The 17,202-nt window shown below is 37.7% G+C and overlaps 1 protein-coding gene across 2 annotated transcripts in view; it reads left to right on the forward strand.

Annotated features, from left to right (window-relative positions):
- Positions 1 to 17,202, forward strand: part of DISC1 (DISC1 scaffold protein) — a 190,458-nt gene that overhangs the window by 32,400 nt on the left and 140,856 nt on the right. For both annotated transcript variants that reach the window (XR_014174632.1, XM_081944275.1), the window contains exons 5-7: positions 6,101 to 6,218; positions 8,657 to 8,892; positions 16,272 to 16,326. Coding sequence is in view for 1 of the 2 variants with exons in the window: in XM_081944275.1 (XP_081800401.1) it covers positions 6,101 to 6,218; positions 8,657 to 8,892; positions 16,272 to 16,326 (409 nt within the window). In the remaining variant the exon portion in view is untranslated. The remainder of the gene's footprint in view (positions 1 to 6,100; positions 6,219 to 8,656; positions 8,893 to 16,271; positions 16,327 to 17,202) is intronic.

Consider the following 17,202-nt stretch of genomic DNA (forward strand, 5'->3'; position numbering starts at 1 on the left):
TGAACAGAAGGACTAGGGGGTGACATGACAGCAGCGTTCCAATATCTGAGGCTGCCACAAAGAAGAGGGAGTCAAACTATTCTCCAAAGCACCTGGGGTAGAACAAGAAGCAATGGGTGGAACTAATCAAGGAGAGGAGCAACTTAGAACTGAGGAGAAATTTCCTGACAGAGGAATTAATCAGTGGAACAAATTGCCTCGAGATGTTATGGATGCTCCAACACTGGAAATTTTAAAGAAGAGATTGGGCAAACATTTAACTGAAATGGTATAGGGTTTCCTGCATTAGCAGGGGGTTGGACTAGAAGACCTCCAAGGTCCCTTCCAATTGTGCTACTCTGTTAGTGCAGTGTGTATATAAGAATCTGAGCTGGGAAATAAGATCTTGCTTTTGCCATAAATTGCTTCAAAGCAAAGTAGAACATTCACCTTGAATTTCCCTTCTGTCATAGAAGGTTAATTCTGACCCATTTTTTGAGTGTTAATGGAGGTGATCTGTTTTGAATAGTGTACAGGTTTTGTTTAAATGCTAAGCATTTGATAATGATAACTGTTTGGGAGCACAATCCAGTGGGGAAAAAGTTTACAGGCAATCTTTATTGGAATATATGTGCAAGTCCTAGAGATTTGAAATTGGCTTGCACAATAGAACATACCAATGGATTGTATTTTTACTAATTCACCAATGTATAAGTAGTTACAGAGTTTAATCTGAAGAACTGTCTTCTTCAATCAACTGCCAAACAGTTTTGTTAAGGCTATAACTTCCATAATTACCATGCAGCAAATCTAAGACTTGCATTCCTGTCACTTGTGGAAAACTGCTTTAGAGTAAATTTTAGATTAATATCCATAGCAAAAACCCAAATTTATTTATTTTACTGTACTTCTCCTTAACCATCTGTGCTAGAAATGATAACACTGCAGTCCATTATGACTGATTTATCTTTTCCCTTTTCTCTCTGAAAAAATTAATAGTTATGCTGAAAATAGCAAACATCCACACATTTTTCATTGTGTCCAAATCCTTCTGCTGGATTTGCTGTCTGGTGTGCTATTGGCAAGTGAGGCACTGACATCAGGAAACCTTAAACTGAAGACTTTTTCCAGCTGATTAGTTTCTATACAAATTTCCTAAGTAATTTGTCCAAGCATAGGATTGAATGTTGAAACTCATTGGAGTAAATCCTGGAAAAATAGAAGACCACTTAGCTGCAAAATTGATAACAATCTTTAAAAAGTACTCTGGAAATCATGTGCATGTATTGCAGCCTAATTTACCCTTTGAAAAACTTTCAAATATTCCCAGGAAATCTGGGCAATTCTGATGAAGAGATAATGGTGCCTCGCTAGTTTGAGCTGAGCAAGCACAAGTTAAAAAGTCTATTCACATAACTTTTCTTTGATAATTATTATTTGTTTTATTGGCATTAACAGTAGAAGAAAAATATGAGAACTGGAATTCTCTATTTGTTTTCCTAAGAAAATAAATAAATGTTTGTTGTCATGACTATGAAATACAGGTAGTCCTTGACTTACCATCGCAATCAAGCCCAACATTTCTATTGTTAAGTGAGATGTTTGTTAAGTAAATTTTGCCCCATTTTACAACCTTTCTTGCCTCAGTTGTTAAATGAATCATTGCAGTTGTTAAATTAGTAACACAGTTGTTAGGTGAATCTGGATTCCCCATTGATTTGGCTTGTCAGAAGGTCGCAAAAGGTGATCAGATGACCTTGGGACATTCATAAACATGAACCAGTTGCCAAGCGTCTGAATTTTGATCATGGGATCATGGGGATGCTGCAAAGGTTGTAACTGTGAAAAATGGTCATGCCCCTTTTTTCAATGCCGTTGTAACTTTGAGCAGTCACTAAACAAACTGGTGTAAGTCAAGTACTACCTGTATTTGGTCACTGGGAAAATGTCTGAAACTTGTGAATCTGCCTCTGAGTTTATATCTATATTTTTAAAAAATTGTTGACTACCCATAAATGTTTTGCTACTTACTGATATGAAAATTATAAATAAGTAGGGCTTCCTTGATTATTAATAACATTGGAGTGGGACAAATATATGTAAGATGCCTCCTGGTGTGGGCTGCTACTGGTTTGCCCAGTTTTGGGAGAACCCGTAGCTAATGTTATGGCTGGTTCGGAGAATCACCAAATCCCATCTCTGGCTGGCCCTGCCCACCCTTGCCCTCCCCTCCCCCCTTCCAGGAGTCTCCACACAGCCTTTTTTGGATGCGAGGTAAGTGCAGGGCCCATGCGGAAGTTGGGGAGGGGGAAAACGGCCCTCCTGGAAGTTCTGGAAGGGCAGAAAGGGGCCTATTTCGCCCTCCCAGAGTGTCAGGGCAGCCTCCATCAGTAACCAAGAAAGAAACCACTCAACTCCATATTTCAGAATTAAGAGTACTTTTACTGGTTATGAGTAGATAGCAGCTAGCAAAGCAAGATCTGAGGGAAAAGCGCGCGTAATCATAGATATCAATATGTGACCCAACTCCCTCCCCCTAGTAACCCCATCACCCAGTCCAATCCACACACCCCACAGGTGTCGTGTGGGCTGCATCTTCAAAACCCATCATCAGCTTGGTATGCTGGATGGTTGGCCTTGGCAGCAATTCCACTATCTGCAGCATGCGCAGTAGATGGTGAGAAAACCACTCCCTTCTTCATTCACTCCTGTGCTGAAGCTTCCCCTCCCAAATACCATGTTATCCCACCCCTCCCTGTTTCAATGGCAGCCGAAAGCAAGAAGCAAAGCAGATGCTGACACAGAGGCTCGAGGAAAGCCTCCAGAGCCTGGGGAAGGCAAAAACACGCCCCCTCACCTGCAGGAGGCTGACTAGGCCACACTCACAATGCCCATGCCCACCCAGCAACTGGACAGAGAACCCGTTGCTTAAACTAGACATTGCCCATCAGACAAGAGAGCATGTGGCTTTCTGTCCTGATCTCCAAGTTTGCCTTGTTCTGCCTGAAAGACTACTGGATATATCCAACTGTTGGCAGAAGGGTTGAATCATGTGATTAATTATGAATTGTATTTGGAGTGATTTTTGTTATTTTCAGGCCTTTGTATGATGGTTTTTAGGATAGTATATTCAAAAACATGGATGTGAAATATTCTGCCAAATATATGAGAATAGAAAGTGTGATCATGCTACCAAACAGCTTATAAAGAATGATTAGATTATTTATCTGGCTGCACTGAATGAAATTAATAGTCTAGTGTGAGAAAAGATTTATTGGCATGATGGATTTTCCTCAATTAAAGAGGCAACTGTAGCTTACTGTGTAACTAGGACATCGATCATCTACACAGAAATATCACAAAATTGATTAAACATGTTTAAAGCTATTTTATAATGTTCTGGACCCATATTATTAATCAAAGACATTTACTTTTTTCTGAAGAACAAACCATTGGCACATACAACATGGCATTGTGCCATGATTTAAGAAGCAATAAGTTATTGCTAAACGATAGGTGAATAAATATACAAGGTTAAGCATTCCAAATTGACACATTAATTATTATATTGGTTCTCAAGGGAGTTACTAAGGGAATAAGTTGCATTTATTCATTTGCCCGTGGTCAATATTTGGCTTTTTTTTGGCAAAGAAAATGGTATGGTACACATACCATTTAATCTCATCACTCCTTGTCAGTTGGAATGGTATCCTTTTCTGTTTAAGATTATGAATCAGAAATGTATGTTCTCTTTCCCCAAACAGTGGTTGTAGAGCCTGATTGTTTATCTTCTTCCTCACAACATGCACAGTGGCTTTTGGTACATTTGTTGATTTTACACATCTCACATTAATTTGATTCATTTGGTCCAGTTCTTTCTCCTGTCCTATTTGCCCCACTCCCCCCAAAAATTGTTAAGAATGTAGCAGTCCTTTCGTTAATATCATCACAAAGATGTTCTTATTCTACTTCTTGGCTGTCTTAGTTTCCATTTATTTTTCCTTTTTAATTGTTTCTGTTTTATTTTCTAAAATTTCTATTTTTTCCTAATTCTGTCCACATTTTTAATTCATTTTTCTTCCTTTCTCCATTCTTCCTTAAAATATAAGCAAATCTCTTAATAAATTTACTGTTACTCTCACAAATGCAGTGACATTATTCCCCAATTCTTCAATATCCTCTGTTAGAATCTTAGGTTTCATTCTTATTGTTTGCTATGTGAATGGTTCTCCCTCCCTCCCTCCCTTCCTCCCTCTCTCTTTCTCTCTCTCTCAATTTAAATAACCCTATAAATAACAATTTCTCTCTTTTAATTTATAATCCAGAACAGAAAAGTGACAAGCAAAAGAGAGACTCCCCCCTGGCTTTTCTCTATAACCTAAACTCTTTGATCCCCATCAGCTGTCTATAGCTTTACAGCCTATGATTTTTTTTCTTGCAATTGTCCTTAACTCTTTGTTTAAAAAAGTAACCCAATAAGTTCTGTTGGAAAATTTTAAAAAATTCTCTTCCCAATGAAGGTATGTTTTATATCATTAATTCAAAGGCACTTTAAAGTAAGCGATTTCCCAAATTTTACTGATCCCTTTATCCCTTTTAAATTTTTATAGTTCAAAATCTTGGTAAGATTGGTAAAATCTTGATTTGCTTTTAATTACTTTAAAATCCTTATATGGTTTTTTTAAATTAAATAAATTCATTTTAATTACACCCTGGGCAAAAGGAACTCTCATCAGGTATCAATCTTTCCAAGTAGACTAGACAGGAAACACAATCAAATAAGTTAATTCTATTTTATTATTATTACATTAGACATCTTGCAAGTCTGATAATACAAATGTCACAACATCTCTTTTACAGGCTGAGATGTTAGGGAGGTTCCTTTCTGAGTGTCTTTCTTTACCTATTATGCAGTTGTGGGTTATATTCTCTCTTATCTGTTTGTTTCCTAGGCAGCATCTCTTCCCCACCCTCACCCCTCATCCCTGTTTCCTAATGTTATTCCCATATACCATTACACCAGCTGGTTTAGTTGTGCTTCTGTTCAGAAGGTATTTGTAACACAAAGTGTACATTGTAACATTGGTGTGTGGCTGAACCCAGGATCTTTTAGCGAGCTCCGCTGGGGCTGTGAGCTTTGTTTCTTCCATGTCTCCCAGTGTTCATATGCATGGATTGCCCACAGATTCCCAATGAAGGTCTAGGACAATTCACCATGTCCAACCTGCCATGGGACAACTTGCTGAAGGACAAAAGTTATACAACATTGAAGACATGGTGAAATAGAATCATTAAAGATGCAAAAGGAGGGACAAAATGAAATATGAATGACATTTTTTTTTAATGACAGTTATTTTAAATAATCAAATAAAATTGTTGAATTGTCTCACAGCAAATGAATTGGGGGTGAATTGGCCACAGCGAATTGTCCCCATGGCAAGTTGGTCATGGCAAACTGACCATGGCCTGTTGGCCATGGCAAATTGGTAGTGGTGAGTTGGCTGCAGCAAGTTGGCCATGATGGATTGTTCCATTCTGTTCCTATGAATCCCTGGGGATTTCTTGCAAGGAGCTGCCTTCTGGAGCAGACATGGGCAATCTCTTGGCTTTTCCATATCCGGAGAAGTTTTGATGAAACCCAGTCACCAGTTTCCAACTTAGCATCATCTCTGCTGTTTGGAGACATGTCAGTTCACCATTTTTCTCCACCTGGCAACCCTTTAGATATTGTATTTTAATCTGTGGAATGACATCTTTTGTCCAACTGCTAAAGCAATTTACAACAGCTGACTGCTGAAGTACTATAAAATACATAAACATGTTCAACCTTGGTCTGATTTTGTATGCTCAATAAATGAAGTATTATTGTGTGTATAGAGAGTTTTCTCTACTAAGTCTTTTCACTTTAAGAAATTTAAAAAAAATAATTGTTTATTAAGTTCTTTAAGAAATAATTGTTTATTTAGCTTTCCTAACTTTATCCCGGCATTCTACAGATGTATTGGATTATATGTTGAGTTTTTCATCTCTGTAGTCCAATACATTTGGAAGTCACCAGATTCGGGAAAATGATAACAACACCATTATGTATATTCATTAATATTTATGAATGTTGTAACAGGGAAAGGAATCTTTTTGAAAAAAGTGATCAGAAGATATTAAGTCATTCTTACTATGAAAAGATACAGATTCCAGGTACAAAACGGGATCAGCTGTTTGAGGAAAAGAAGTGGATACAGGTAAGCAGAATATGATGTACTTTGTGGGATAGTATTGTGAAGATTGCATTCACAGATAAACAAATACACTCCTCAGCACATATTTGTTGTTATATGACAAAAATCTAGAGTAAATGCACCTGTTACTTGAAAAACAAAATAAGGGAAGTTGGGACCATAAGAATTATACAAATCTTTGAAAAATATGTGGATATTCAGAGTTCACTTTAGCAAATATGTTTTTATCTTACAATATTATTTTTCAAATGTATTTATTAATCTCTCTCTATTCTTCTTTTTAAAAAGTCTCCCTAATAGCTTGATAGACAGAACCATGCAATCAATATGGCAATCAGTATTTATTTATTTGCTTACTTACTTGTTAATCACATTTATATGGTCACACAACTCACTCATGATGACGCTGGGCATTAAAATTCTGAAATATAACAAAAAAACATATAAGGGAATGGGAAGGGGGTGGAATCTTGCTTGAGTCCTTTTTGTTAAATTTGATCTACTTTTCTGGTTACTCATTAATTACTTGAATTAATGAGTTGAACATTAACATTGAAAAAATTCTTACCAAAATGATATTGTTACCACTGGCACAGTTTCTATTCTTCTGGCAAAATAAGCAGTATCTTAAAAGTTTATTCACAGTATGTTTAAGATAGAAGAATTGACTCAAAATATAAGCTGATGTTTCAATAAATGAAGATGTAGAAATATAGATGGCATTTCAGGGTTTCTGTTCTTTTAAAAAGAAGAAACCACAAAACAAGCAAACAAACATCATGGTAGCAAAAAAGGGGAATATTTGTAGTTCAGGATTGAAATAAAGGGTCCTTGATATTCTCTGAGTTTGGTTTTTTTCTTGCAGATGTTTCATTATTCAAACTAGGTAACATCATCAGAACTGATGGGGAGGGGTTTATTCTCAATTTATAGAGCAAGCCACTAGAATATAAATAGAGAGCAAACCCCTACATTCCCTACTAGCAATTGTGAGGTAACCTTGTTTGGGGAAGTAAACAGCCAAGCTCAGAGAGCATCAAAGACCCTTCAAATATCAGTATATCACCATGAGTCAAAGAATCCTACATTCTCTTCCTTTTCTGACATTGATACTGATTATCATCACTTAATTATTATCAGATGTTCAACTGTAAGATAGGTTTTTTTTTACCTCATGAGTTTATAGATGTATTTTCCATCTGAAGACTAATGAATTTCTGACATAATTCCCAGATTGATAGTACAGAGAATGAGTCTGTTTGAGCTACAAGTTTGATTTTATACTCAAAATAGCAGACCTGATGTTGTCCTGATGACCTCTTTTATCTTCTTGACAGAGGTTGAAGCATTCGTTAGTCTGTTCTTTTCCTACTAAACCTTTCAGGCAGGGGAATAAATAGCATATATCTGAGGCTGCATACAGTATGTGTAAATTGAATTCCTTCAGCCAATTCATTGAATCAAGAAAAAAAAGTGGTTCATCTTGAGATACTGAATATAACTGCAAAGTTAAATTAACTTTTACGTTTTGGCTTGACATCAACAATATCCTTTTTCAAAGTAACTGCCTGTTGTTATTTTGAATTCATGCCTTTATCTTGTAATTTATAGAATAAATAAGAGGCAGCCTGAAGGTTTTTAATGAAAAGATTGGACTACCATTTTTCTGAAATGGTACAGGGGGTTGGACTAGAAGACTTCCAACATTCCTTCCAATTTTGTTATTCTATTCTATAATTCTGTTATTCAGTCCTAAAAATGTAGGCCACACAGAAACTCTTATAAAAATTAGTGGATTTTGCATACATTAACCATACCCAGCGGTGTTAAACCAAACAGCAAATGTGAAACTTTGCTCTTTTAAAAGGGTGTTGAATCATTTATGAACACCTAGGCTCAATGATGAATCTGGACATTTTAAAAGCATGATTTGATTATGGGATTTTTGTCTCAGTACATATTGCCCATCAGGTGAAGAGGGGTGATTTGATTGATTGGCCTGACCTATAAATGCTTTCCAGTCATACAGGACAACAATATGGTCATATATAGTAACTCAGGTATATATGTAAATAATTTGAGTTTCTCTTACATATTCTGTATTATTAATTGATTAGTTTTTTCCTTGATAAAGATATACAATAAATCAGAATAGAGCTGGAAGGGACCTTGGAAGTCTTCTAGTCCAACCTCCTGATCAAACAGGAGAGCCTATACAATTTCATTTGGTGGCTGTCCAGTCTTTTCTTAAAAAACTCCAGTGATGAAGCACCTACAAGGCAAGCTGTCCCACTGGTTAATTGTCCTCACTGTTAAAAGGTTTCTCTTTAGTTCTAGGTTGTTTGTCTCCTTGATTAGTTTCCATCTGTTATTTCTTGTCTTGCCTTCTGATGCTTTGCAAAATATGTTGACAGTATACAGTATATTCCATCTCTGTTCAGAAAGAAATTGAAGTTCTAAGAGCAAAGCTGGTTGTTTTGGAAGCTAAAGATCAACAATTAAGGATAGAAATTCAAGAACAAGACTGTCATGTTCAAGAGCAAGTTTATGAACTGTCTACTTTGCTCAGCTGGGTGTCACTCAAAGAACTGCAGACAATTGGCAAAGCCTTGGCTGATATTTTGGTGGCCTCCCATGAAATTCCTTACAGGTTGGATTTTCCAGAATCTGTCAAAAGGTATTCATTTTGTGGATTATTGTTTTTTTTTAAAATGAAAATCTGCTTTATATCTTTGCCTCTTATTTTTCATTGTATTATTCTACATTTAATGAAGAATTGTATATAAAGAAAAATAGTCTTTAATTTTATATCCCAGTTCATAGAAAATTGTTGTATGTATCAGAGTAATACTGATATCATGTTTTATTTGGATTTGAGTTTCCTTTACTGATATCCCCATGAAACCATTCATTTATTAGAACAATAGAATTATAGAGTTAGAAGGGCCTATTAGGCCAATAAACCAAATCCCCTGGTCAGTATTGTAACCCAGATTAAATTATCCCAGATAAATGTCTGTCTAGTCTTCTCTTGAACCCATGGAATGAAAACTTGCCCACCACCTCTCTGGGAAACTGTTTCTATCATCAAGCTGGTTTTGGTTAATGATCTCTCATTCAGTGAAAATTAAAACAAAGCTGAATGAGTGGTACTTATAACTGGTCCTCAAAATTCCAGCCATCCCAGCAGGCCTGTGGTCATATCATTGTGATCTGGGTGCTTGGCAACCAGCGTACATTTATGATGGTTGCGGCATTCTGTGGTCATGCGATTTGTGACCTTTCCTTGCCAGTTTTCCATAAGCCATGGTGGCACAATGGTTAGAATGCAGTATTGCGGATTAATTAATTCTGCCGACTGCCAGCAGTTCGATCCTGACCAGCTCAAGATTGATTCAACCTTGTATCCTTCCTAGGTCAGTAAAATGAGAACCCACAATGTTGGGAGCAATATGCTGACTCTGTAAACCACTTAGAGAGGGCTGTAAAGCACTGTGAAGAAGTATATAAATCCAAATGCTATTGGTATAAGCAAATTCAATGGTGAAGTTGCTTGCACTCTAATGGTCCGTCCCCCCCGCCCCAAGGATCCTGGCTATGGAGTATGAGATCACAAAGAGGCAGCCACCTGTATATCATCCCTCATCTGGCAGCAGTCACCTTAAACCCCATCATGTTTGCATCGTATTGCAGCAGCCATTTATCTGACTGCTGATCTGCTTGTGAACTGCCTGCTTGCAAACTTCTTGCTGGCTTTTCCATTGACTTTATTTGCTGGAAGCCAGCAGGAAGTTTCAAGAAGATTCTCACTTAACGAAATTGATTCTTGCTTAATGATGGGATTGCTGTAATTAAGCAATGCAGTCACTTGACCTCACATTTTATGATCCCATCACTTAACAATAGAAATTCCAATTGCAATTATTATTGTTAAGAGAAGACTAGTTGCATTTTTAAAAAGTGGTTTTTAAAAAAAGAAACATGCAATTAGAATCTGTTTTACTATAGCATAAAACCATTATTCCATATCTTTGGAATGAGAGTGGAATCTTAGCATGGCTTCCTGCACTGTGCAATCTTGTGGTTGAGAAGATTTGGTTTAATTTTGAAATGGCCCATCTATTATGTGTATAGGGGAAGGCATTGTTACTTCACTTTCCCCCTAATTATATTGCACACACCAAGCACCTGGTAAAACTGTCCAGAGTTACAGAGTGAGCACAAAGAAATTCAATAAACAAACAAAGATTTAGAGACTTAGAATAGACTTATAGCAATTTTATTGTCACTTTAAATGTATACTAATTGGCATATATTAAAATGAATTTTTGTTGCATACAGTTCTCAAAGGGTCCCCACATCCAATACACGCTACATAAAATTGCAAAAATATAAGCAAACAAACAGTGCATATACCCACATCATCATCATCATCATCATTTAACGACTCCATAATCTCTTGTGGGGTGGAGTCTGGGCAACTGAATGGAGCCAGCAGAGTGTTTACTCGCCGGATGTCCTTCCTGATGCCATTGCGAAGATTTGTTCAGCAGATATATTCTCATTGTGCCCAGAGAAAGAAATATCTGCTTCTACCTAGGATCGAACTCACAGCTTCCTGATTGTGAGGCAAGAGCTCCACCTCTAGGCCACCACACCACTCCAATGCATATACCCACATATATTATAGACACGGAGAAACGACACAGTCTAGTTCGGATGTATACCTGTACATGGTGAGAAAAACAAATCTTGCGAGTTTACCAGATGGATGGCATAGGGAACAAAGCTGTTACAAAATATGGTAGTCCTGCTGGAAACGCCTGAAAATGAAATTCTATTGGAGCTCCCTCCCACAACCTCATTTTTAATTCCAATTTCATAAATTGTATGTAGATTTGGTACCAGCATGTGGATATATGATATTTGGCCCATTCCAACACTTTGAGTTATATTTTTTATGGCTGAGGTTTCATGTTTTGTAGGATAATAAGCTCCAAACAAGAAAAGAATGTCTTCTCCATGCTGCTAGAATTGCAGTGATACTTCTAATCCAAACATTGCTTGGTCATTTATATGTTTGGAATATTCAGGTGACATTTAGGACAGCTAGTTAGAGCTGTATTCAATTTTTGTAGCTTTCTTGTTCTGCAGAAGCTCTCTGGCAATTGTTCTCCTTGATAGCTTGCTGTCATCTCTCTCTTTGGTTTAATAGAGCTTTGCCATTGTCTTTTCTATTAACTTGTCCTTGAGATGTACTTATTTCTGTTTTTTTGCTAATTCATGTTGAAGCACAGTAATGTTGACTGTTCTGCTTTTCCTTTGAAGCCACTGCATTCTCTATCAAGTGGCACACTATTAAGTGTCTTTAAGCCCCCTGCCCCCCAGCTCTGTTTGTTCAATTGTTGGATGCTCTATTTTTAGTTGGATTTAATGACTTTGATACATGACTTGCATACCTGATTTATCACACTGTGAAATAACTAGACCAGCATGGATACTTCCCATAGGGAACCGATAATCTTCAAACAGCACAATATGCACAAGACCTAAGAAAAATATTCTCTGCAAATCCTGTATCAATTTAATAGCCACAAATATTTAGATCTGGACAAATTTTATAAATAAAAACCATCCAGCTCCGAACAAGAGTAAGAGAAAAGAATATATAGAATAACAATCGATAATACCCATTGATTTGACTAGAAGAATGATATGCAAACAATTATTTGCACTTTTAATTTTATTTGGAACCCTTTTACACTTCATATCAGAGGCCTCATGATGATTATGTCCTGGGAATTCAAAGGCTATTTCCATAAGCTGTCATTTGCACCCTTGAAATCCGGTGAAATAATTTAAAACCCAGCAGTGGTGTTCTCACTGTTACTTGATATGCCACATCAGTTGATCCATGAAACCTGTAGAAGAACATGACAGATGGTTTTCCCCTAGTTCCCCATGCCTCTTTGACATTCTGTGCTTTTATTTGGTGCATTGAAAAAAAAACACATTAGTGCTTGCAAAAGGATACTAAGCCACTAAGCTGCTCCTTCTATTGATCAATTAAGTAGAGAGGAGCTAGTGAGATACAAAGCAACCTATTCTGTTAGGGCAGGGGCAGATTCACCCAATAAGTGACAGAAGTCCATTGCTTCAAGGGGCAAACTCTATGTGATTTTCCTGCTGAAAGGCTGGAGAAAGTACGTGGCTTCAATTGCCTAACAAAGATGGAAGTGTGGAGTCAAATGAGTACAGAGCTCATATTCCTGGGAGCAATATGAATGCTTCACATTGAAGTCCCCAAGAGACATGTTTTAACATGCTCAAATGATTACAGTCCTAGGCTGCATCAACAGAGGGATAGAATCAAGATCATGTGAAGTGTTAATACCACTTTATAATGCCTTGGTAAGGCCACACTTGGAATACTGCATTCAGTTCTGGTCGCCACGATGTAGAAAAGATGTGGAGACTCTAGAAAGAGTGCAGAGAAGAGCAACAAAGTTGATTTGGGGACTGGAGGATAAAACATATGAAGAACGGTTGCAGGAACTGGGTATGTTTAGCTTAAGAGAAAGAAGGACTAGGGGAGACATGATAGCAGTGTTCCAATATCTCAGGGGTTGCCACAAAGAAGAGGGAGTCAAACTATTTTCCAAGGCACCTGAGGGTAGAACAAGAAGCAATGGGTGGAAACTAATCAAGGAGAGAAGCAACTTAGAACTGAGGAGAAATTTCCTGACAGTTAGAACAATTAATCAGTGGAACAGCTTGCCTCCAGAAGTTGTGAATGCCCCAACACTGGAAGTCTTTAAGAAGATGTTGGATAGCTATTTGTCTGAAACAGTATAGGGTTTCCTGCCTAGGCAGGGGGTTGGACTAGAAGACCTCCAAGGTCCTTCCAACTCTACTATTGTATTGTATTGTATTGTATTGATTACTGAAGTCTGAAACATGGAATACAAATATATTTTCATCTCTATCACTAATGTACCTAGAAAACCACACTGATTCACAGATCCTTGCTTAAATTTAGGAACCCAAACATGTTTTTATTACATTTCGCTTCATCTCTTCGTAGAGTCAAAATGATATTCATCATCGTCATAATGCATTATTTAATTTAATAATGTATTAGGCTTGTATGTCTAACTCTCAATGACTCTGGGTGGCTTTCAAAATCAAAGAAAGGCATTACAATAAAAATCAATAAAAGATGAAGATAAAAGAGGGCAAGCACAGTGAAGCCAGGGATCAAATGGTTGCTTGCCCAAAGCTTGGGTAAAGTCCTAGGTCTTCATGGTTCTTCTAAACCAGGGTCCCCAAACTTGGCAACTTTAAGACTTATGGACTTCAACTCCCGGAATTCTCCAGCCAAGTCTTAAAGTTGCTAAGTTTGAAGACCTCTGTTCTAAACAGCACCTGAGAAGGGTTTATCTATTATAGCAACAATAGCAATACCTTAAAAGGTATTCCTTAAGTTATATAGTAGTAATTGGTAGCAAAAATGAATACTCCAGTATTGAAGCTAGGTTGTTTTCTGCCTATTCACAAGATACAATTTATCCAATAAGCTTTTTTCTCATTGCTGTTTAACCAGTAAAGTACAAAATAAACCAAATGATATTATAGCTAAACAGTTTGCTTGTTAAAACACAAGAAAATGCAGAGAAAATTCACAGGTAGAAACTGCAAGCACTAAGGAATTATTAGATGCCCTGATGGATTCATGTTGTGATGCTGAAGGGCAAAGAAACCATTTCACTCTTAATAGAATTTTGCTATATACTTTTCATTGATGTAACTTTCAGCAAAGAGAAATCCCCTGGAGTATTGAATTTGTCCTCTTTCAAAGGAGTTGGATTAGATCTGTTTTGAAGGTCATGCCTTTTAATGACATTTGGCAAAAGATTTCAAGTCTTTGGTAGAGCCAAGAGTCTTCATCCTCATTTTGGAGTTCCTTGATAAGTAAAGTCCAGACCTTTTTTCAATCTGCATCAGTCTTTTCCCATTTTCCAATAGCTTATAGTTGCTTTATTTAGTATGCTGTATGGAAGAATTGGTTTCCAGATTGATAAAGATTTCAGGAGACTTGCTACAAACAGTTAATGACAAGCTGCCCTGTAACCACTATGGAGAAAGTTTCTTTGCTGGATTATGGGAAGGTTTAAAACAAAATCCAAAAGTCTCTATCATAATATATTCATATATTAAGGGGATATATATTAATTCTAAATTAAAAATAATTTAGTTGCTGGAATCTTTATAACCCCATTCTATTCATCTCAATAAATGTGGTTAAGGAGAACTTGTGCATGGAATAGTATCATTTTCATTTGAGGGCAGCTCTAAAAAAGCCTGTCTGTCAGGTGCCAAGCAAATCCGGAAATCCAGGCAGTTCAAATGAATATAAAGGTTTATTGCAAGTTAAAATACCTACAAAAATCTGAACTACTAACAGTCCAAGCAACTTGATGGTAGATAAGAGTCAATGGAATTCAAGGTGGTCTGCACTTAGATTTCTTGGGGGCATGAAGGGACTTGAAACTGATGATGTGTTTGACCCCCTCCCTTGGGCTGAGGCTGGTCATCTACATTGACGGTGAATGTGGGTGGGAGGAAAAAGGCACATGATGTTTCCTACACTTTTGCTTTCTTTTCCTTCCCCCTGTTGTTATTTCTCCACAGTATTACTTAGAAGTTGGTTGATATGATTTTTAGTGGCTCTATGTTGGGGAAAAATTGGGAAGGACAGGATCACTAACCTGTGATCAGGGAACAGCAAATTGCTGTTTTCTATATTTGCTCCTTACTGTGCCAAAGCTTTGGTTCTTATTACCTTTTTATCCTCATTTTCCTTTAAAGAGCTTGAAACAGCAGAAGAGGTTATCAAATGATTTTCTATCTGTAATGGTAATGGATTGACCTTGGGAAGCAGGAGGAAAAACCACAGACTAGGCAATAGTCATCCAAGAGGCAGCTGAGCCCACAGAAGGAATGTGTGGCAAACATCTCAGAAGGGTTCTTTCTTTCTTTCTTTCTTTCTTTCTTTCTTTCTTTCTTTCTTTCTTTCTTTCTTTCTTTCTTTCTTTCTTTCTTTCTTTCTTTTATTATTTTTATAAATAACTCAAGGCAATGAACATTTCCAGCACATTTTCCTCCTCCTGTTTCCCCCCCACCACCACCCTGTGTGGTGAGTTGGGCTGAGACAGTGTGACCAGGCCAAAGTCACCCACCTTGGCTTTCATGACTAAGGTGGGATTTGAATTCATTGTCTCCCATTTTCTAGCCTAGTGACTTAACCACTAGGCCAAATTGGCTTCTTGGATTATAGAAGCAAGAAGGGAGAGAGACTTGCAAAGTTCTGTTAGAGTAGCACAACCTTACAATAAATCTAGAGCTAATATTTCTTGGTGTGCTTCTTGCTTGAAGTACCTTGCAAGGCTACCTTCTTGGTAGGCAAGCTGCAACCAAAGGGCTGTCATATCACTTGATCAGAAAAAGCGCAACTCTTATTACTGGGGAGACTTTTCCTGTTGACAATGTGATCAGCCTGACTAACGAGAAAGTCATCCCCATTTTTTGCTGACATTAATGACAAGAAATAAATTAGTCTTAACTCTATCAGCCCATTAATCACCCGAGAAGCCGGAACTTGATCACCACTGATTGGGTTACTGGGGCAGCAGAAGCTCATGATCAAGACTGTCTTGTTGGGGAGAGACAGGAGAGGGGCTTTGTGGCTATGGATGTGTGTGAAGGCTGCAGAGCTATAGATGCATCTGGTACATCAACTTCTGACTCTGAATCTTGCGATCTGTATGGTCGGAGGGCCTGCTTGTTACTCTTGCTCTGCCAGAAAATAGCCAGATCTGCAGTGACCAAAATAAGAACATTGTCAATAATGTCATGTTTTTAAGGTTTCCGGTAATCAAATGAACTTGTTATGTTCTAATAAGTTTAGCTAAAGTTGGTGGTGCTTCTGAATATGTGTCTGATGAATCCATTATTAACAAATAATGTCAGGTTTTAATACTAAATTGTTATTTCTAGGCTTCAAGAAAAAATACAGTCCCTTAACATATCTATGACGGAAACGGCTGCTGAAGTAAGTACAATCAAACTGTTATTTTCCCCAGTACTAATGAGTCAGTGAGTTACAGTACACCAATCTGCCAATCTGCCTTAAGCAAAGCCTAGCAGGTTCTTATTTTTGAATATCAAATTTGGTGATCTTGAATTTAAATTACTACAACCTGTTTTACATGGGCTTCCCTTGAAAATGATTGAGTAAGCTGCAATTGATAACAAAATGCAACCTCGCCAGAGGTGGTATTCAGCAAGTTCTGACCAATTCCGGAAAACCGGTAGCGGAAATTTTGAGTAGTTTGGAGAACCGGTAAATACCACCTCTGACTGGCCCCTCCCCCATCTATTATCTGCCTCCTGAGTCCCAGCTGATTGGGAGGAAATGGGGATTTGCAGTAACCTTCCCCTGCAGTGGGGAGGAAATGTTTACAGTATCCTTCCCCTGGAGTGGGGAGGGAATGGAGATTTTACAGTATCCTTCCCCTGCCACCAAGCCATGCCCACCAAGCCACACCATGCCCACCAAGCCATGCCGCACCCACCAAGCCACGCCCACATAACCACATAAATAAATGTAAAACTTTTTGAATCCCACCACTGAACTACGCATCTATACTAATGGGAAGGATCTAGTACATTATACTTGTTGTTGGGTCATTGCAATGGTTGTCAGCCAGATTTCAGCTCCAGTCTAAGATTCTGGTTTTAACCTGTGAAATCCCACATTCTTTGGCACTTGGACTTTCTCTCCTTGCTGGTCTCATCTTGATGTGAGACAGGCTGCTGAGGTTCTCCACCCTTCATGAATTGAAAGAGGTGACGATTCAGAAGTACATTTTCTTTGTCACAAGCCTCATATTAGGAACATATCACTCTGGGATAGAGAGAGCCACAA

Source organism: Natrix helvetica (assembly GCF_964273705.1).
Source record: "Natrix helvetica genome assembly, chromosome: 2".
NCBI lineage: Eukaryota > Metazoa > Chordata > Lepidosauria > Squamata > Natricidae > Natrix > Natrix helvetica.